Raw genomic sequence first — 23,823 nt, 5'->3', positions numbered from 1 at the left:
ATGCACTGCATATTATTTCAAACATACTTCATTTCGTGTATCGCTTCAATACTGTCTACTCTTAAATGCAAAAAATATATGGTAATGGTTGTCAAAATAGTGAGGTTACAAAATTATATTTATAAGATACTGATACTTCCACCTTGCCACTGGCTTCGCTGTATAAACTGGCTCAACATCAAGAATCCTGATCAAAATATTCGGCTACTTTCGTTAATGTTTTAATGTACATTTGTCAAATAAAAATATAATATGCCTTGCTTATGTATTTTCTAGCTCTGTAATTATTCTTCTGTCAGAAATTGCTATCTCCACATTACTTAGGGCATCATTATATTTTACAACTATGTATGATTTTACAAATACATTTCCAACAGTCTGCACCTGCACGCAATAAACACAAACAATTTATAATTCTGGACTAACAGCTTAATCCCTTACAAACAAATAGGCATAACGCAGCCTTACAGAGTGGGTGAAGTAAGGATCTACATATAGTGCGATAATTGGTCACATACAGGCCTAATGTGTCACCGCAAAGAAAAAGCATAATAATAATAATATACCTTCATGGGCACTGTTGTTTCTTTTAATACTCCGCCATTCTTCCTAATATTATTACAATTTCCTTTTCTATAATGTTGTGGCTGCTATTACCTTTCTGGTGATGGAAAAATCAGAATATGACATTTATGTAAACAGCAACAAAAGAAGTAATTTTTAAGTAATATATACTAAAGAATAATTGTACACTAGTGCTGGCACCACTAGCAACACACGCTCTTCATTTACAAAGAAGTGCCATGCGGCCGAACTTGACAGTGCACGCATCGCGGACCCTCCGACAGCCTATTAACAACCCTGAGCTACGCGACTGCGTGAATCTCACCCCACGGCGTCGCCCGTATTGATGAAATGAGTTGGTCGATCCCATTTCCTTCCGTGGGTAGAGAGAGGAAAAAAAGGCACACATTTGGCCCTGCTATATATTTCATTGAATTATATGTACCGATGGGATATATCCTAATTAGATATTATAAGTTTCAGTTCTGCTTTTGAAGTTGCCTGAACACTTCGACAATCCCGTGTACAAAGTGTTTTATGAACAACGCGCGCCATTTGTAGAAAACACCTGGTAGTGAACTTTTGGCAATTTCAGTACTACTCGCACGAAGGGATGTGAAACGTCACCGTCCGCGCATCCGTTCGGCTTAATAAGGGAGAGAAGCGAAAAAAAAAACACTCTTACGCTAAGCTCCCACCTGAAGTGTTGCGAGGAATTCAGAATATTTTTGCCAATTACAGAGCAACGAAGTAAATTAAAGACGCTTTTAAAAAACGCAATATAAGTCTACACTTCCTACAGTTAGTGTTATCACATGGTGAAGGCCTTTCTCTTGTAATCATTTTCTCAGCCAGTCTTTCTTTATGCGTAGGCCTAGTTCACAATTTCTGATGGCAAATAAAAGATAGATATGAATTAGAAAAGTATACGTGTTTAATTATACAGTCTATATGTGTGTGAACATACGTATTATTTCCGAATATTTAACATGTAGGGTTTGCGTGACTGTGAAGATACATCAATAAACACATTAAAATAAAATTCAAGAAATAATTTCGCAGTTTACGATATATAATACAATTTGAATTTTCGTTTGTCGAGAGTTAAGCCCAAAATTACAGCCCCCTTGGCCTACACAAAATAACAGTCCAAAACCCACTTATCTGGAGAGCACATTAAAATTTCGTCTCCCTAGCTTGTAGGAAATTTCGTACCTGTAACGCATAGCCAACAAGCATACGTCTTTTGGGGTGTCACGCCGTGTAGCATAGTAGATTATTTCCACCGTTTAGGTGAGAATTGTTGCCTCTCGCTTCACCTTGCCGATGGTGACAGCAATTTATTCTGAAAAGTTTGTAACTTTCTACCGGACTAAACGGCGTTATATCGCGAAAGGCAGTATACTCCATACTCTCTGCCAGAGAACCAAAGTGAGTAGTAGGCGATTTTACGGCGCTGTCAGCAGCTAGTCTATACGGCGTCAAATGGTAGAATGACAGAATTAGAAAGAATTCGGAAATAAGCTATCATTGCCTACTCGAGGTACCATCCCTGCATTTGCTTGCTGGAGCTGGCAAACTCGAGGAAATCCTATCAGGACAGCCAATGTCTCGGCCGAGAATCGAACCAAGCACCTCTGACATACGAGCCAAGAGCATTACTGATATACCAAAGTGTTCGGTGGAAAGGCAACAGCCGTGGTCCTGTTAAGTTCATTCAGCCACGAAATATGCAAATTATTTGTACCGCATCTCAGTAATGTCCTAGAAATACGGTTTAACATGAGACACGACCTGCCTTTCGTATTTGAGGCCTGCCCCTGGCTGACGTCATAGCCACGACGGCGGCGGCATCCACAAACGTCGTTGTCATCAATGAGATCAAAAAACAGAATTACGTCATTTATAAACAGTAAAAATGGCACTTGTTGGATGCATGTATATTTGACTTTCGGAAGAGCTGGGTCTGATTCCACCGCAACGGATATTTCGGATATTTCCCGATCGTACCTACGACATACGAATTGTCCATTAAAGCAGATCCGGACGGCAAGCCTCCATTCAGGAAGTCTCCCTACCAACAAGCATTGAAGACATGACATTTGTAGCACATGTACAAGGCAAAAGTAAAAGTAAAGTTCCCTGTGCCCAGGCACCACGGCGTGAAAGGATATAGGGAGAGTGAAGGTTAAGCTACCCACATGTAACCGCTCTCTCTGTATAGTGCCCTTTATGTTGGGTGTCACCTTCTTGTTGTCGCCGTCCCCCTTTACCTTCCTGTTCCTTCACCTGGCTTCCACCTGCAGCGGCTGTTGCTGATACTTCTTTGCCAAAAGAACACAGGTGAATTTTCTTTACCTCAGAAGGTAGAGATGAGACTATCTCAGGATCTTTTGTACGGGCCTCGTTCAGACAGGGAGGCAGAAGCGTCTAATGATACACTTGCACTTTGCATGTGAGTATAATTTATTCTTTGTGAAGAAAGTGTAAAACAAAACACAGTTCACATACACAATTCACCAGGTGCTGGCACTTCTTTCAAAGGTGAACTACCAAACACTAACAACTGTTCCTAGCTGGACCACCACTTTTTTTTTTGTTTGAAGAGTATTTGAAGACTATTTGATGCCTGTTTGATGAGTTTTTGAAGACTGTTTTTCTGAAGAGATGTGAGCCTTTCCAGTTTCCGCGAAGTTCCCAAGTCACACCCTCGACTTTTGAGGATTGGTCAGATTTGAAATAAGGGAGTTGACTCTGAATCCGCTACTTCCAATCATTTTTACTCTAGAGGCAAATTTTTTCTTTAATGACCTAACGTAACTTTTGAAAGGTAATGATGTATGCTGGCCACAGCGTCCCCTCCTGGCACGCCTTCGTGTGACTTAAGACTAGCAGAAACTGTCAAGAGTCAAATTTCCAAAGTGAGTCGCCGAGTGCCTCTTGAACCAAAATTCCAGGAACTGCTTAATTAAATCACCAGGGGGCCATCTGGAGTTTTTGTGTGTGTGGTCCATCTGTGAAACAGGCAGCTTCGTGTGTGCAAGAGGTGGGCTATGTCACACTCTGCGTAATTATTATAAAATTATTGAGAATAACTTGATGAAATACCATTTAGGCTTGTGGGCGGTTATACACATTCTTAAACTCGGCACTAGATAAAAGGGAGGAATCGGCTTCGCGTTCCAGTAACTTTGCTCTCCGGCGGCCATTAGGCAGAAGATTGGGTGAACCCCAGAGCCAGAATGAACGTAGCGACGCAGGGTAAAATTTCTGCTCCTGTCAGGAATCAAACCCCATTAGTCAAGGCAGTAACCAACCATTCTGCTATGCTGGAACCCAGATGACACAGGTAGCAGGTTCCTCCGAAACGTTGGTAGCTATCTACTAAACTGCAAGGCGTCACGTCCCAGAAGACCTTTATATTCATTTTACTGAAATACCTGGACCGACCAACGTCTTATTCAGATTAGGCAAGAAGATGGAAAATGTAGGACCTATGCTTTCTAAGAGCCAGTAGTGCTATACAATCTCTCATTAGCCTCAACTAATATAGTTATGTTAATGAAATAAGTTATTAACGGCATATTCCCATATAACCTAAAATTTTCATTTAAAATTTATATCTCTATATTCAAAATTTAAATCAGCGATCAGTATAATTAGAAATCTGTGGGAACCCAAATATATGAAAGAGGTTTAACGTCCCAATGTAGAGTGAGTCCATCAAAATGAATTATGTGTGAACTGTTAACATCCGATTATAGAGCTGCTAACACACATATGAAATATTACATTACTAAACCGAATCATTTCATATATCGGTCTCAATCTACAACTAATAGACTAAACTAATGGTTGGCCGCGCCAGAGCTCAAGCGGTTAGTCGCTGGCTTCCCACCGCGGCGGACCGGGTTCGATCCCGGGGTCTGGTCAAGTGGGATTTGTGGTGGACAAAGTGGTGCTGGGGCAGGTTTTCTCCGAGTACTTCGGTTTCCCCTGCCAATCTTCATTCCACCAATTGCTCCACAATCACCCTCGCCTATCATCTGGGGCTGGTACAATAGGCCAGAAGTGGCCGCAGTTCAAGGGACTTAGTCCCACCCCACTAGCAATAAAAAAAAACTAATGGTTCCCAAACCGTTCCGTTCACCACTCAAAATCCGAAATTACACTCGGCTTCACGCCCCAGCACTTCTACATGCTCAACAACCCAGCAAACCGCCGTAGATTCATAAGATAGTATTTACTACTACATTTAATCTGGGAATGAGTGTACTTTCTACCCATAACAATTACTTTAGGCTTAAAATTCGTCTGATTATTTTAGGAGTTCGCGACCCTAGGTTTGGGAACCCCTGACGCGAGGGATTTACGAAGTATGCCGTTCAGACGGCCTCAGGTGACATATGTATCAAGTTTCATAAGGATCTGTTCAGGCGTTCAAAAGTTGTTAGGGGGAGATACATATACTGACACACAGACAAAAAGGTGATCTCATTGGCCGATATTTATTTTTTCCGAAGTAAGGAAAGTAGGCTAAAAAAGAGAAAACAGTTTAGTAAGAGATTTTGGGAAGATCTGGAACATTACATACGAGTACACGCTGTATACACGCAAACACACACACACATAGAGCAGAGTTCCTCACTTGTTAAACTAATCCGAAGAGGGTGGAAACGTCATACAGAGGTTTTAATGCACAACGTAAATCCATAATGCAACATTCGGTGGTGTGAAACGTGAATGGGTGAGGGTGAGGAGAGACAGAGTAACATTTTCCCTTATTAAGATGGGCCATGACAAGGGAGATGTCACAAAATTTGAAGGACGTTCGATATAAGCAGTTTAAATATTCATGTCTATTGTATTCAAATTAATTACCGGAGGGATGGAAAATCAATTCCGCGATTTGGCGTGTCGGAAAATCTAGTGATCACACAACAAACATATTAATACTTTAAGCTACCTTGTATCAAAGTTATGATAAACGGAAAAGCAGAAATATACGTGGAAAATAAAATATGAATGGAGAAGAGTTTTCAAATGTACTTCAAGATGTTGAAGAAAATATCGTGTTCACACGCGATACGAAATTTTGTCATACAGTGCAACAATTTTAGCAAGATAGAAGACACCTGATGGTGGCCGTATGCGGCCGAAACATTTATTGTGGAGGAATGTTCGTGTTAGTTAGCTATGTTAGTGTGCATGTTAATGCACTTTCGGAATCCACTCGCAGATGGACTACTGTAGGTTGAAATTTTTCAGAGTGACGTACGTAATGGCACAATCCAGATTCATGAGTCTAGGTAGCAGACGAGCAGGTGCATGTTCAGATGCTATTTGCAGTAGTCAAAATGTCGACCGTGCCTGAGGAATATACTACAGAAGAGCAGCTTTCTGTTGTGCGTTTCTTTGTGGGCAAATGGACTCAATGCAAAGAATGTTCATAAATATATGTTTCATGTTCAAGGCTGGAAGTCTTTGTCGCGTAAAGTGGTTCACAACTGGATGGAAAACGTTTCGCTGATGACGAAGAGGTTGAAACGGAGATGCGGAAGTGGCTTAGACAACAGTCAAGAGACTTTTCTGCTGCGGGTTCCAACGCACTGGTAAAGCGATGGGACATGTGTATAAGTGTTAGTGGAGGAAATGTCGAGGAATAAAAGTTTTTTCCAGGTTCAAATATTTACCGACTCTCCGTCGCATAACCACGTCCCTCCTCTATCAATACTTGGATACAATATGCAGTAACAAATATGTTATGCAGGCAGTCTATATTTTGGGGAGAGTTTAAGTTAGTTTTGATATGATTACTAAACTTTCATCCATAATACGGGACATCTCAACGTGGATCATTATGCACGATAACTGGGGCGGGTTTCTCCGAGTACTTCGGTTTCCCCTGTCAAATCTCGTTCCATCAATTATGCCACATCCATTAACCATCATTGGCGCTATATAGTCCCGCCACTGGCAGAGTCGTTAAATAACAACCTCAAAAATTACTTACTATTAATATTCGGATACATTAATAATATTAATAATGATGCAATAGTTCTACACAATGAAACAAGCGATGGAACTTGTAGATTACACAATTACACATTACCCATTCAAGTATGTAACGTAGAAAAAATAGCAAGTGCGAGCTAAATCATGCTTGTAATAAACTATGAACGGCCTCCGATGCTTGAACAGCAGTGTGAATAGTAATTTCATCTCGGAAAGTACTCAGACAGAGAACAGAAAATAATTACATTCTACCAAATTAATGAGCAAACCCAAGCATATTTTAAACAATGAAAATACTATTTAATGGTCCCGTCACTGAGGAAAAACATAATTAAATACACACAAAATCATAAATTCGTACCGATAGAGACGATTCAATCCATAACATGGCCCGTACAGGAGAGGTACATATTTCAGTTTCATTTCTTCCAAAAGTGGCCACCCTGATAGCCTTGTGGCATAATTCACATAGCGTTTCTCAGATAAATGTTTGTAGTAAGAAGAACAGCTGTTCTTTCCTGCATGCATTTATGAATTGAAAACACTGCCCACTTAACTAAGGATCATCCATTCCAAACGCGAAACAAAAGCTAGGAACAAGTCTCCATTTTAAAACACAACACCAACCAAAGTTCACAAGTTGTAAACTCCTTGTACTATTAACACTCATTTTTCCATAGCGTCACGCCGTGATCACAACTCCACACGCTACCGTCGCCTCTATTTCCAACTGGAACAGCAGTGTTTGATTGTGGTCTCACAAGCATACCTTGCCACGTCTACTTTCACCGTCAACCCTCATACGGTATTGCAGTTCGATACGAGTATCGCCGTTACCGTTGCAAAACACAGGAAGAAAGGAACGAAGACGTGCCACAAACCCGATAGCCAAATATAGGAGACTACGATGTCAACACTGGAGGATCTGCTTTGAATTCGCTAATCATTCCCATCCAACGCTTTCACAGGGGCAGTATGGTAATAGCAAAGTTGTCCCAGCGCTTAATTCCATTTAAGCTCCACGTCATGAAGACAATGGGGGTAGAAGTACAGATCCATGTCTTATTAACCTCGGCACTGGATGGCGATGCCCCTGGGGGAAAAGCCACCGGTATCCATAGGAGACTGGGTGGGGCACAAGGCCAGTCTAGACGCTGTAGAAAAGAGAAAAGCTATTGCCTCTGCCGGAAATCGAACCCTGAATCCTCAGCCGACCAGCCCTTAGACGTCGTTACACTGGAAGAAACAAGAAGTTCTGGGAGAAGAATAATATCACCTACTTTTCTTTGATACCACATGGGCTGCATAGAAAACGTCGCGTTCAACAGTCCTTTTAGTGTTCCGTGTGTATTCGTTGCCGCAGTAACGATTTTACCAAGCCGTTGCCTAGCAATGATAGCGAGATATACATACAGACACACAGACTGATGGGAGGATTAATGAAGTACGACGTTGAGATAGGTTCAGGTGTCATGACATACACACCAAGTTTCATACAGATTGGTTCAGGCATTCGAAAGTTGTTAGGGAGCGATTCACAGGCAGCATGGTGATCTAATAAGCCTACTTTCATCTTTTTCAAAATTAGGAAAGTGGGCTAAAAACGGGACAAGAGAACAATATATCTAATAATTCTAATGAACGCTGAAGTATCAGCGTATAGTGATTTGCCAATGATGAAGAAGCAAAGTGGAATATAACTGAAAATGCCACATATTATTTCAGGAAACGGCTTTGGGGCGGTAGTTTATTGAAACATCACTGAACGTGTTGGGCTTGAAATCCACGTCATCTCAAATATTTTAATTCCCTATTACAGAAAATATCAACATGACGGCCACGAGAACTGGGTCTATTAAGGCGCAAACAACGCTGAAAGAATACGTTTACTTCACTCATGTATACAAGATAGCGCGAAAGTTACTACCCGTTAGAGTGCATTGGTTGGCTAGTGTACTGATGCTTGCAGAAATAGGTTTCAACAGCTGCTTCCAGCTGAAGTCGCTGCCAATCAACCCTAGTGTATTCAAGTGAGCAGAAAAGATCTATTCAAGCAATTTCTCTTCTAATCAATATCGTGTTTCGCGACTGATCATGCTGACTAAAAGACACGGATTTTTGCTTTAAAAATTATTTTTGAAAGTAGTTTTCAGCGATTGGCGAGGAGGGATGTGATTATTTTGATTCAGTTCTACTAACACGTAACGCCGTGATATAAAGAAAATGGTACTGCGTTTGATTCGATCCAGAAGAGCGAGGTCGGCGGAGAGCAAAGCGTTAATTTGCCAAGGAATAACCCAAGTCCTAGGAAATCTACCGGCATGCTTGCTCTGGAGCAAAGAGTCCTTGGACGGCAACTTCAACTGATATTACATGAAGCCAGATTTAAGAATTACATTCGGAGATGAACTCAGTTGCTAAAAGACGATCCTGACCGCAGACTTCACTTTTGTGCGCTCATATGGTGGCTAAATTGAACATTTAAAAAGATTCTAAAGGGTTCTGACGATGGTGTATAACACTCAGAACAGTTGGACTTTTGGATTTTGTCCATCGTCCGGTATTCTAAAACTAGAGAACACAAAGTTTCGGGAACTGGATGTGTCCGTCCTCAGGTTAGGGGGGAGATACCTACTTTGCTGGGTCCCTTAGACAGACCTAACCCCAATCACTGGACAACCCATGTCAGTATAACTACACCTATATAAATACATGAGACCAGGCTATATCGAGGCCATGTGGCCAGACTACAGTGTGTCATCAACATACCGAAGCCACAGCGATTGTGTTTCAAGAGCCAATTCCTCAAAATGCTCTATGTAGATGTTGCTAACGATGGGTGACAAAGAGCTTTCAATGGTCATGCCATCTTTCTTGAAAGAATTTATCGTCGCCTGAAAAAAAAATATGTGGTTCTCAAACAAACATCCATTAGTTCCATGACAGCGTCGACCTGCAAGACAAACCGTCCCGCCAATGTGTCACCGCTATGAGGCTTAGTTCTGATTACTTGTACGGTTTCATCATCTGGTACATTAGTGAAAATGCTAACATCAAAGTTAACGAGGGTATCTAGAGATTGAAGGTTTACAGACTTCAACAACTGTATGAAGTGGCCCGAATTCTTTACGAAGGATTCCTATTTTCGGGCAAGAGGACTCAGTATCTCACGGAGTAAACCAACCAGAGCATATCATGGGGAACCAACAGAACTCACTACAGATCTCAGAGGAAGATGGATGGTCAGGCCGAAACATGTAATGTCAATAAAGAAAAACGAGTGACTAATAACCGACGTTGCACGCAGACGGCATAAAAGAAATGTCAGCTCTATGCAGTGCAACAGGATGCTGCACTAAAACATCCACGATTTTTATATTATCCATAAAGTAGAAGGTCTCCTGAAGTTGTAATTTCATGCTGTTAATAAATCCCTGTATTTTAATAAAAGTCTGGTAGCTTTCAGCAAGGAATAGGCGATGTTTCACAAATATTTATATATATCCATTATTTTAAAAAAGAAATATAAAATCTAGTGTTCAGACTTTCTCAAGGACTCGTATGGTGCAAAATATATGCATACATCTACAATAGTGTTGGAGCTATAAACTTTCTACAAGCCTTCCTTAATTAAAAAAACAGCCGTGTTGGTTACACAACTACTTGAAATTGCATTCAAATTGTTGCAAATTGATTTATCAATTCTTCGTTAATATCTGTAATTGATGACGAAACAGAGAAGCTGTGAAACAAGCGCCGAGTAAAAGGTAAAGTTGTCCCTGTACTTAACTAATTAAGCACTACGCCATGAAGCCCTTTCGTTATCAGTGGTGCCACTTCCAGGCTTGGATATATCCCCCAGCAATCCTATTAATTCTGAATGAAATCTTCCGTCAATTTCTACTTTCCTCATGTTTAATTTAACGTTCTAGATTGTCATTTGTTTAAGTCCAGCCTCTAGAAAACATATAGAAGATATTCGAAACAACTAATCTCGGCATAAGTGTAGAAAGCCAAAATTTATTGCAATATCAGGGGTTCTCGTTGACTGAACTCGTGTTATTCGTTTCCACATACGTTAACACATCTAGGCTGACATGTCTGTTATGGAACTACAGATCTTAGCATCTGCCAAAATAATAACTTATTATGCTTCACCAATAACTGTTACCCATTTCTATCTACACTCATTTGAGAAAGAACGTCTATCTGACCTTCAGTATTCCATTCTGCTTTGCCAACTTTGTTGATTCCTTCTCAAATAACAATCTGAGTACTGAATTTTAGGTTCTCACACCGGAGACTACGAAAAATACCATCTTCTGGGTTGTAAGGTAGTGTCGTTCCAAGAATACCCGACATTCATGACTAACATCTTCAGGGTCGAAGAATTATATTGGCCTGCAGTACGTGGTAGACGAAGGCCTTGGGTAACTCACAAAATAAGTTCGATTTCGACAGAGTTTATAGAACTGCAGCAGAACTGTCGACATTACAAATAATCGAAATTCCACAGAGTTCGGCTCCTTTCTCCACTACGTCCCTGTTAAGTGCTATGGCCTTAGCTACCACTGCATCCCCACTTGAAAGTCACTGTTAGTGGAGTTCACGATCGATATTAAACATATAGAAAATTTGTCAGAATTTAAACTGTGTGGTAAAATAAAATCTCCAATTTAAATTCTGCATAATTCTCAGTAAATATAATCGAATCGTCTGCAGGACAGCATTTCCTTGTATCCCCGATTATAATGCTATAAGGAGGGGATACGAGAGGGACCCAAAAAAACGGAATTTGTTTAAAAAAATCTGTATTTATTTTTACATAAAAAAGTTTAATCCCCTTCAAAGTACTCTCCATTTGATTCAATGCACTTGTCCAAACGTTTTTCCCATTGCTCAAAACATTTTTTTAAATTCATTGTTGGTGATGCCTTTTAGTGCTTCCGTCTTTTTTTTTTCAACATCAGCAAAACGTTTTTCCTTGAGATCTCTTTTCATCCGAGGAAATAAAAAAAAAGTCGCACGGGGCAAGATCGGGCGAGTACGGGAGGTGAGGCAAGCGTGTCATGCCAATTTTGATCAAAAATCGCAGCACTCAGCGCTGTGTGGGCAGGCGCGTTGTCATTATGAAAGAGTCATTCACCTGTTTGCCACAAATCGGGACGTTTCCGCCTTACTCTGTTATGCAACGTTTTCGAAACTTCCAAATAATAATTCCGGCGATCTTCCAGAATGATTTGAGGAATTTTTGTCATGTTTTCATCATTTCGGGCGGTCGAAGGACGTCCACTTCGAGGTTGATCATCAGTTGACATTTCACCACGTTTGAAACAGGAGAACCATTCGTAAATTTGGGTTTTACTGATAGCGGTTTCCTTGTAGCCTGTTTGTAGCATAATAACCGTTCCTGCTGCAGCTTTCCCCAAAAGGAAACAAAATTTCACAGCAGCATCAACCATTAAAATATGGACGAATTATATAAAGTCACTTGGGAAAAAAATCACCAAACACTAACGCAAACTTCTCTGAAGACACCAGCCGGCATACTGACTCAAGAAGGTACTGCAAACAACCACCTAGCGGCGGAAGCCTGTACTACAAGTACCCCGTCTTCTGGAAACAAATTCCGGCTCTTTTTTGGGGTCCCCCTTTGTATACGTACTTGTGCATGTCGCGTTTTTGCTTATGATTGAATCAAAGTGCACATGTTTTGTCATTTTCTATCAATGTACAAAGCTATTATGGTTCTTTCTGAGGAAAACATGTGGCTCTCTTTCCAGCAGCAATCCTTTTCCCATCCTATCACACAGTACTACAGTCATCAAAGAACAATTCTTAGTTTTAGAATAACACACTTCAAATAATTTTCTTTGAAAACCACAGCAAAAAGTAGCTGTTCAGCTACAGCAATTTCTGAAAGCGTTAAATCTTCTTCCAATCACTCGGAATTATTCATCAAGAATCCCGTAAAAGAGCTGTGGACTTGAACTTCGTCTTGTCGAAAGACGTGTACAAATTCCATTTCTAATATACCGAATAACATTTTCTGCATGATTTTCTAGCTAAAACTAATTCCAAACATACACGTGCATACAAAACAAAACAAAAAAACCCTGATTTTAGTCCGCAAGCGAACTATACCGACCGAGCGCCCGCGGCTTGTCGGCAAAGTTTAGTGCCAACTTTTGCGGATAGAAGGTGTCGCGTGGTCGGCGCAACGAATCCCCACGGCCGTTAATTTCGAATTTCTAGACCGGAGCCGCTATTTCCTTGAAATATCTCCTCAATTATAATCACAAGGCTGAGTGGACCACGTTCCAGACCCACTAGTACTCAGAAAAATCTGGTAGCGCAGGGAATCGAACCCGGACCTCTGGATCTGTAGGCAGGAACGCTGAACACTAGACCAAACAAGCGGTCTACACATGCATACATAGACACAATACGAATATTCTCTGTATGATTAAATTCCTTCCAAAAAAAACTTCATAGAAAAATCTGAGAGAAACGGAATGGGTTAAATTATAAGAAAATAATATTATATTTAAGCATCCTGTTGCACTCCATACGATAAATGATATAAACTCCGTCTCAAGTGCAAACAGTATATTTTGTGTCTTTGATCTTGCTCCCTACACTACATGTTTCGGCCTCAGACTGCCATCATCAGTTGTATAACACTCACGTCGCTCACGTAGTAAAGAATAGCAGCGGCACGCACATAGAAAGACTACACAGGATAACACCTATACAGTGTGGAAACAAGGACTAGCCGCTGCAGCACTTCAAACACAGGGCGAATAACCCTAACAATTTTAAAATTTTAAAATTTGGACAAGAATTTAAAGATTTAAAATTAGAACTAAAGATTTTATTATGGTGCTATTACAATAAACTCAAAATTAACGTGTGTGAAGTAATCTACGGGTGGACAGCTATCAACGAAGTAGAAGTTGATAATGACAGGGAGAGTGTTTTAGATGTTAAATTTTGAACTGGGTGCAGTGTGACAGCGACGTGAGTGTTATACACCTGATGATGGCCGTCTGAGGCCGAAACATGTAGTGTAGGGAGCAAGATCAAAGACACAAAATATATTGTTTGCACTTGAGACGGAGTTTATATCATTTATCATAAGAAAATAAGTTATGAGGCAGATTTCAAAAGCTCGATTTAGTTGCGACAGTTACATTAATCACGCTAAAAGGTACCTAAGCAAAAAGATACAATATCATGGATTTTTGTGTACAGATCTAATTAAACTTCTTTTACTGAAATATTTTACATCGACTTGCCTACTCGCATGCGGCGTGATGAGTTGGGATACGGATAAAGCCAAGTGTCTTATCGAAGAATTCCGCGAAAAGAGCATTCTGTGTGATTTGCGGGATCCCAATTATACAGACAATCGGAATAAGTTGAAGCTATGGGAGGACTTAGCCACGTAGTTTGAATGTTCGGTGAAGAAAACGAAAGAAAAGGTTAAAAATCTCGGAATGACCTTCCACAGGTATAGAAAGAAAAAGAGCGGATCCGCCAAAGGTGATCAGTGGGTGCACTTCCCTTCATTGAGTTTCCTTCTCGAGGTTGACGCACCAAAAAGAAGACTTTCAACGGACGAGGACGTAAAAATTGAAGCAACCCGTCGCTCTGGGTGTAAATGGAGTCGGTCGCATGTGGCAACGGTTGTTCCTGGCCGCATGCTGCTTGATAAATTGGACGGTAAACATAGTCGCCCGAGGAGGGCAACTAGGTTGCTTTAAGTTGCCCCAGAGTAAACCCGCCTAAACGGCAACACTTCATGGTGCTTATCTAGTGGGACCATGGCATACGCAACACAATACGTTATATGTACTCGTGCCCGAGGAAACGCATACCCAAAAGCCTTGCTCCAAAATAACATTCAAAGCAGAAAAATATTATCTCCTGGGCTTTCGTGATTCCCCTCGGTTACAGAGCTCGACTAAAATATTAGATGCATATGAAACTTCAACTACAGACACGCAATTAAATTGCACATATAAAGAATACAGCGTAACGAATAAGCAGAGGCTGGATGTTTCATCGCCTATACCAGAGTAGATAGTGTTTATAACGGAATCTGTGGTAACAGTGCGGTTTCACACTGGACAGCTGCCATTTTTAAGTGGACGTTTCTCCTCCCAACATGGATTTCTTCCAGGTTTCGTTTGCAAAAAACGTAATTTTATTTCGAAAGAGAAGCCTAGATATAACTTACAGCTCTAAAGAATTTAACCTTATGTGACATGCGCATATTTTAGGTTTAACCAAATACTCCCCACTGATGTTACAAGTTTTACACATGACTGAGCAAGCTAGCTCAAGAGTAAAGCTTCCGGCTTGTATTCGGAAACAGATTCGAATCTCGGCCGGGACACCGACAATCCTAAGTTATTTGTGGGTTTCCTCAGCCCCTCCAGGGAAATGACGGAATAGTATCTCAAACACGGTCACGACTACTTCCTTCCACACCACTTTCAACTGACTACTCACTTGACACCACACAGCTAGTCTGAGCTACAGGCAGCGTCGTTCAATAAACCGCATATTATTGTACGCATTAAGATTATGGCCTTTTGGCATTCGATACCGTGTACTCCAGTATATCGGTACCGACGTTTCGGAGAGATCTGCTACGTCCATCTTCGGTATAGAATACCCAGCTGTACATAAGTTATCAAAAAGTTTTTAGATGGATCCAAAGAATGTTTGTTTTACTGTCAGGCTTATGGACACTGTGACAGTGTTGGGGAGTGAATATTTACATGACATAAGGGGTAGCCATATCTTCCATTACCTATTTTACCGGCAGGATATCCGGAACACTATAAAAATGGCTTTTTTATGTGGCCGTTCCCGCATCGAAATTTCGACCTCTGAATACACTACAAGAATATCTACTATATGTATACAGAACCTACACAATGTTTAATGCTTCATAAATTTTAAAATAATTTTCAGTTATCTTGAGCGAGTACTGTGTTGTTGGATATGCGAACGTCTTCTTAACCACTAGTGATGCGTGAAGAATCAAGAACTACAATAATTCTCTTCTTTCATACTTTATGTTAGAGCAAAAATTTTTCTATACCGTCTATGTAGAAAATTTGAAGCCTCCATTTACTATATCATAAAAGCAAACGAAGAAAACTCGATATATACATTAAATGTAACTTAAGCTTAAGCAGTGGCCCATATGTTACGCACAACAGCAATCTGATAAAATATTTCGCTGCTTTCCTTCATGAATACTGCGCTAGTGAATTGAGCATATAGCGGTCGCTGGAGTGACAATGACAGAAGCCTGTCACGCCCCTCTTGGAACTCTCCGATAGAGGCTTCATTTTATGCACTGGTTTCCATTCCTATTATCTCTTATCTCTCTATGATGGGCTGAAAACAAAGGGATTTCGCGATGTTCCAGTATTTGAAACATCATTCCTATTACTGAACACCACCACCCACCATAACGAGTCTGAATTCAATTCCCATGTTTTCATGAAAACAAAAAGTGTAACTTTATTTAATTCCACTCAGGATAGCTTATTAACACACACTTTGAAACAGAATAAACGATATGTTCCCCCCACCCGGATAAGGCTCTTAAATGTCAAGACTGGACCCGGAACATGAAAGCACATGCAACTACATATAAACTGCAAGCACTTCTCGGTGGACGTATCCATTGAATTGTTATTTATTATAAATTCTAAGTTTAAAGATTTAAATATACCAGCACGTAAAAAACATTATATACAGCACATAACGAGATTCCACTCAAAGTTGTAACATAAAAACTCTATCCTGCAATATAGATATGTAATATTATATTTCAGCATTCTGTTGCACTGAGGTACCATCTGTAGTCTTTTTTTTTGTCTATAATGCAACAATTTAAATTTTAAACGACACCAAATCACATTTAATTCACCAAGATGCTCGTTAGATGTTCAAATTTCATTAAAATATATGTACATTCTGTGTTTATGCTACATGTTTCAGCCGCACAGGGCCATCTTCAGCAACACATTTTTAAGGAACACAAAGAAACACTAGATGCACACAACCAAGAGAGCGGTACGCCCAATGGCGCACAAACGGCCGCAATATGATAGAAAGAAAACATCGACGTCATCAGAATTAATGATAACAACAACGACGTGATTTAAGTGTACTATTTGACCAAGTACACAGTGCAGCAGACTCCTTAAAAATGTGTTTTCCTGAAGATGGCCCAGTGCGGCTAAAACATGTAGCATAAACACTGAATGTACATACATTTTGATGACATTCTGAACATTTGACGACTATTTTGGTGAATTAAATGTGGTTTGGTGTCGTTTCAAATTTTTATTGTTGTATTATAGACAGAAAACAAAACTACAAATGATATAAATACGTATACAAATTAGCATTCACGTTGGTGTCACTTCAGCGAATACGACTTAAGTTCAGCACTGTCTGTCTGATCCTTCAAATTCACATGTCGAATTCGTGTGAACACGGAACAGGGAACACCTAACAAGATACTTGTTCACAATATCTAGTCACGGCTGACACGTTACTTCAAGGTCTCACTCAAGGCAATACATAACAAACGGAGTGTACCTTGGGAAAACCGCCTCAGCTGACTGCTAGAGACTACTTCCTCTACTGGCTGAAAATACACATTTATTATAAATAAAATTAGCTCAGCTTAATTTAGTCAGCGTGTTCCTACTCATGGAAGGGCGATAAAACTGATTGTAATAATTATCGAGGAATATCACTGTTATCTATTTCATACAAAATTGTATCCAATATCCTTCTCTCGATATTAAGTCCATACGTGACGAAATTATTGGGCATCTTCAGTGTGGTTTCGACATAACAGATCAACTATTCATATACGAGTATATATATATACTGTATATCTTTTTTGTATTCGTCAGATACAATAGAAAAAAAAATGGGAGTACAATGAGACGGCACATCAGCTATTCATAAGCTTCAAGAATTAGGGAACTATTGTACAGTATTATCACAGGGTTCGGGGCACCCATGATAACAGTTAGGCTGATTAAAATGTTTACATGAAACCTATAGCAAAATCCGTACAGGTAANACGTTCCTCCGAAACGTCGGTTAACACCACATATACACGGCGCCAAATCCCAGAAGACTGCTTTCTTCATAGTCACCGCCGTGAAAGCCTCAAATCTTACATAGGTAAATATTTGTCTGACACGTTTCCAATTCAAAATAGTATAAAACAAGATGCCTTATCGCCAGTGCTTTTCAACTTTCCTTTAGAATATGCCATTAGGAAGATCCTTGAAAAATAGGTGGGACTGAAATTAAACGGGACACATCAGCTACTGGTCTATGCTGATGTTGTAAATCTATTGGGAGATAACATAGATACCATAGAGAAAAACATACGAACTCGGACGCCAGTAAGAAGGTTCGTGTAGAAGCAAATGCAGAGAAAGCTAAGTATACCTTGATGTCTCGTCACCAGAACGAGGGGCAATATCATAACATGAAGACAGTTAATAGATCCTTTGAAAATGTGGCAAAGTTCAAATATTTGGGAACGGCAGTAATAAATCAAAATTTGATTCGAGAGGCAATTAAGAGGAGACTTAATTCGGGTAATGCTTCACGTCACTGAGTTCAGAACATGGGTGTGAAAATTTGTCTCTGATCTGAAGCCGTGGAGTATACTAGAAGCCCAATGATGTTTCACAGGAACATACTGCCTCCATCTTCAGAATCAAAGAGTAGATCAAACAAACAACAAGCAAGAAGCTTGAGGTCTCATCACCAGAATGAAGACAAAAACAAAACATAAAGATATTGTGGCGTACTGGCTGTATGCAGGAACTGTTGAGCCACAGAGGCCTCGGGACACGCGCGCAACGCGAGAGTTGCGGGTTGCATAAGCGCGTTGCTAGGCGACAACTCTGTGAACGCTTGGATGGCGAAACAGTGAGAGTGGCGTCACATAGCCCCACTCATCCCGTTGCTGCGTGACGCTCGGTAAACACGCCTGACAACAATACCTGATATCTGTTGCCAAGCAGCAATGTGTTTTCTATGTGGTCCGTGCCGAGCCTACATAAGGAGCTGCGACAGCCGTCGACTGCCGTGGTAGCGAATACTACTAGAAATAGGGCATAATCTGATGTACTGAGCCTGGATTGACAGAGGCCTTGTATATATTTTATACAGAAATAGGAATTAAGATTAAATTTGTAAATATATGTAAATACAGACAATGGACTTACTAATACGGACTATGACTGACAAATGACAGACCCAACCTCTCGCCAGAGAGGGCGCCCCAAATGGACAGGGCAGTAACTTTCATATAAGNAAAAAAAAAAAAAAAAAAAAAAAAAAGAATTCTGGTCATGAGCCCCAGCCAGGGCTCGACACCAAGACACACAGACTGACTGACCATCAGTTGCAATGTGACTTGGACTTGGATTCAGCCAGTCACCCATGTGGTGGCAGGGTCGAATACCTCCACTGTGACCCTGCAAGTTGTAGGAGGCGACGAAAAGGGAAGTCTCAAATTTGAGACAGTAATATATGGTCTTGAGTACCAAGGGACTCGGACCCAAGAAAGACTGCGCTGGCAAGGACCAGCAGCATATACAAAAGACCAGTGGCGGCTCATAGCTAAAATTAGTGGGGGTGCTGCTCCAGAAAATTTGTAGCCTTTGTTTTAAAATTGTATAAAAGGAAACAAACATGTATAAAAAGAAAATTTATTCAGAAACTTGATAAAATCCTAAAAGAACAAAATCAAACATTTTTTACTTACTTTAACTTAAATTGTTACAGTTCAAGCTTAATCTGTTCATTTAAAAATGAAATCCATTCTTGTTTTAATTTGCGCGAAAAGATCAATAATTTTCTCCTTGATCTCTGGATGACAACTGAGGAATTTTTCTCCATTGAAAGCACTGCAAGTGCATTTAGTCTTTCCGAATTCATAGTGCTTCTTAGAAAAGATTTTATTCTTTTCAATGTTGAAAAGCAGGCTCTGCCTCTGATGTAGTCATGGGAACTGTCACGAGGATTTTTATCAGTTCCGTAATTTCACTAAACACATCATCTACATTATTTTCCAAGATAAATTTCAGCAGCTCAATTAATGTGCAATATTCATGAATATCAGACCTACAATAGAATACTTATAGTTCAGTTTCAAGCTTTTCTTTGTCAATCATGGGATATGCTTCAATGGTCAGTACTATCTCTTCTGTGGGATATTCATTCTTAAAACTAGCGAAGCATTTCTTGTTGAACAATTTAGCAGCTACTAAGTGTTTAGTGGAAGAATATCTGTCCATTATATCAACACATATACAGTCACACACTTCCTTAGCTTGTGCCATGAGTGTCTTTGAAGGATTCTCACAGTACTTTGAGTTTCTCAATTCTAAAATAGCAGTTTTGAAATTTGTTATATATTCATTAACTTTAAACACACTAATTTCTCGAGATTGCATTTGGTTGTAAATTATTTCAACATGAGTCATAATCTGATAAAAAAGCTCTAACCGAAACTTGAAATTATCATCATTCAGGTATTTTAAAATTCCCGTTGCTTCTGCAATGGTTTGATCTGCATTTGATGTTGACTGAATTTCAGTAAGGCAGTTTATTAAAGGTTGCAAATTTTCATGAACTCTGTTTATGGTCCGTATTTTGAAGTTCCACCTTGTAGAAGATGAATGTGGAATGCTGACTTTCATATGCTTCTTGAGAATGGACACATGTTGCGGTGATCTTGAGAAGAATGTTGGAACAGCCAGAATGTTAGAGAAAAATATTCTTGTGTTTCGTGTAATACTTGCTGCATTCCTCATTATTAAATTAAGTTGATGTGCATAACAGTGAATGAAATGTGCATTACTATAAACTGCTTTTTATTTTTGCTTGAACTCCTGCTTTTTTGCCTTTCATGACATTTGCACCATCAAATGTCTGAGCTATCAGTTTTTGTCCATTTTCTTGAAGGATTATGTCCAATTGTTCTAAAATACGTTTTGATATGCCATCTGCAGTTTGATTTTCTGGAATAAAGAATCCCCAAAAACGCTCAAATATTTCTCCATTCAATACATACCGTAGAGTGTGTTTTGAAACATCTGTTGTGTCATCAGCCATGACAGCTACAAAGGAAGCCTTCCTAATTTCCGTCCTTATCTCCTCATGGTATATTTGGAGCAGGCAGTCAAGTATCTCATTCTGAATGGTCTTAGAAACACCTTTGAAGATTGTACTGGTTTCTAAGTGATGCTTCAAATCTGAATCTAATTTAGATGCAAAATTTATTAATCCTCTAAATAGCCCTTGATTTATTGAATCGTCTTTTCATCATGTCCAGGTAAGAGAGTTTCAAAGTTTCCACAAAAGGAAATGCAGTCTATTATTTTGGACAAAATTTCACGGTCCTTTTTAACCTTTATATTATGCTCACTGATTGAAAGTATGTATGCCCACTAAGTTTCTCCTTAATACTTACAATTCCTAAAAGTGACAGTGCAACTACATTATCAACGTGCTTCTTTGACTTCTCATGCTTTTCAGTGTTTTCTTTCATTTTGTTTATATTTCTAAAACCATCTTTTGTCCACGTTACATCACCCCCAAACAGCAAACACGGGAAGCAAAACAGTGCATTTTTTACTTGACAGCCGCAAAGCCAACTTTTCCGTTTGTACCATTCAGAATTAAAGCTACGAATATATTCCCTGTTCTTGCTTATGCCTGGCTGAGATATTAGAATATCAGGTGTTAAACGACCACTTTTCTTAACTGCAACTTTCTCATGGAGAGACAGTTGTGAAAACTTAGGCTGTTGAAGTTCACTTACAGTCACAGAACTTATTTCTCGGGGATGCAAGGCCATGGTTAAAGTTTTCTGTTAAATAAAAGAACAAAAAAAAAAAATCAAATAGAATAGCTGGAAGCAGGATAATAATCTAATTCTACAATTAACTCACATTCAAGAATATGGTACACGGTTTTTAAGCACAACACAGGCGGAGTAAAAAAAACTACCTTCCACCAGTGCTCCAGGGTCGGCACTGCGGGAACGACAGTGCTCTCTCTCCCTTGCAGCCTCGCATGCAGCTTCCCATGTGTGCATGCGCACAACAGACAACAGTCAACAAACACCTCGCCGCTGGAACTGTGAAGCGCACAGTTCCATATAAAGATTTGGCTACTGACATTAAGCTTAAGGATTAGATATTGTATTGTACAAGTATAAAGAAAGAATTAAAGAAAAAAGGACTCATTATATAAATGTTATCGATAATATCAAGTGGAAATTGGGGGTGGTGCAGTTCCACAGTGCCTATATGCGGGCTGCCTCTGCAAAAGACAGACCTGTTCCCTCGTCAGAGAGGGCGCGCACAAAAAACAAGACCGTAACTGTCAAACAGTAATAAATATATGACTAGCCATCAGTCACAATGTGACTTTGACTTTGAATTGATTCAGCCAGTATTCAGTATTGAGTATTCAGTATTCAGTATGAGTTGAAGTCCAGCAGTTATGGGTTGCTGAGTTGTACTGAGTGAATGGAATCAAGACAGGAAGTGACTACAGCAGGAGAAGTAATTGGGATACCAAAGTTGTGACTTATGTAAGTGTGGATAAAAGTGTGAAATAAATTCACTAGATCCAAGACCAGTGTGAAGTTATTTGTTGCAAAACACAGCAACATGTGACAATATCTAACACATCCTATGAAGAAGCAAAAAAGTGGCAAATTTCAGATGTTTGAAAACGACACTGAAAAATCGAAATGTCGTTCATGATGAAAGTATGAGCAGATTAAATTTCGATGCTTCCTATCTATCCTTCAGTTAAAAACATTTTGTCTTCCTGTCTGCTACCTAAAAACACAAAAAGTAAAATATATAAAACTATAATTTTGTCTGTTGTTCTCTACAAATGGATACGCTCGTATTTGGTGTCATATTAAAGGAAGAAATTAGGGTGACCGAGAACAGGTCACTGAGGAAAATATTTGATCCTCGGTTGTGCAAAGCAGGAGAAGGATGGAGAATATTCCACACTGAAGAGTTTCATTATTTTCAGTCCTCACTAAATACTGGGATGATCAAGTCAATGACAAAATAGAAGGTGCCTGTTGCACGCATGGGAAAGAAAAAAATTGCATGCAAAGTTTCAGTAGGAAAACTTTAAGGAAAGAGCCAACTTGGAATGCCTAGGTGTAGATGTGTTGATAATAATAAAACATATCTTAAAGAATTAAGATGGGAGGGTGTGTACTGTATTCACGTGGCTCAGGAAATATACCAGTGGCAAGTTCTCATGAACATAGAAATAAAACTTTGTATTCCATAAGAAGGTGGGAATCTAACTAGCTGAGCAAGTATTAGCTTCTCAAGGATGACTCTGATTTCTGGAGTTTGTTATGTAGTTAACTGATATTTGGCGACTACTGATTCACAGGAATTTATCGACTGTAACAAAAATCTATTTCAATGTTCACAAGCAACATACTACGATAGCGGCCTCCGTAGTCTAGGGGTAACGTTCCCACCTCATGACTCAAGGTACGTGGGTTCAAACCCAGTGGAGGTCGTGGAAGTTTTAAGGGTGGAAAAATTCAGGGAATAAGTCCTCCGGGAGGGACTTTAAGCCGTGGCTCCCGTGTCGTAGATTTACGGCATGTAAAAGAACCTCATGCCTCTAGGAGGCCTCTGAGCTAAATTAGGCCAAAAAGTTTCCCGCCCAAATAGTTTCCAATGCCTCCGATAGATGGGGAAGTATTAGGTACCACTGCCAGAGGAGGGACGACCTCGCTGACAGAAAGGAACTAATTATTAGATACCACTGCCAAGTAGAGGGTAGAAACCTTGCTGGCAGAAAGGGGCTAAAGTATTAGGTACCACTGCCAGAGGAGGGACTAACTCGCTGACAGAAAGGGACTAACTATTAGATACAACTACCAAGTAGAGGGTAAAAACCTCGCTGGCAGAAAGGGGCTGATAGCGAGCACCAGTATTGGTAGGGGATGGAGACAGTAGAAATTAAAAAATGAGGATGTACAATAGACTATCAGTCGCGGTGCATGGGGAAACCCACCCCCTCAATACTGAATCACTGAACATACTACGATGACAGTGCATCAATTTTAGCATGAACACATACACCTGATAACGGCCAAGTGAGGCCAAAACATGC

At 39.9% G+C, this 23,823-nt stretch overlaps 1 protein-coding gene across 4 annotated transcripts in view; it reads right to left on the bottom strand.

Moving 5' to 3' along the window:
• The window catches only part of LOC111866533 (IQ motif and SEC7 domain-containing protein 1), a 78,699-nt gene that overhangs the window by 50,166 nt on the left and 4,710 nt on the right, over positions 1-23,823 (bottom strand). The window contains exon 1 of one of the 4 annotated variants that reach the window (XM_023855569.2): positions 6,941-7,275. The exons of the other annotated variants lie outside the window; for them this stretch is intronic. Coding sequence (XP_023711337.1) covers positions 6,941-7,107 — 167 coding nt within the window. The 5' untranslated portion in view covers positions 7,108-7,275. Of the gene's footprint in view, positions 1-6,940; positions 7,276-23,823 lie in introns of those variants that run through there. 4 annotated transcript variants of the gene reach the window in all.

This window comes from Cryptotermes secundus, unplaced genomic scaffold, assembly GCF_002891405.2.
Source record: "Cryptotermes secundus unplaced genomic scaffold, Csec_1.0 scaffold401, whole genome shotgun sequence".
NCBI classification, from domain to species: Eukaryota; Metazoa; Arthropoda; class Insecta; order Blattodea; family Kalotermitidae; genus Cryptotermes; species Cryptotermes secundus.
Note: the sequence above shows the minus strand (reverse complement) of the source record. Positions and strands in the feature narration are given on the sequence as shown.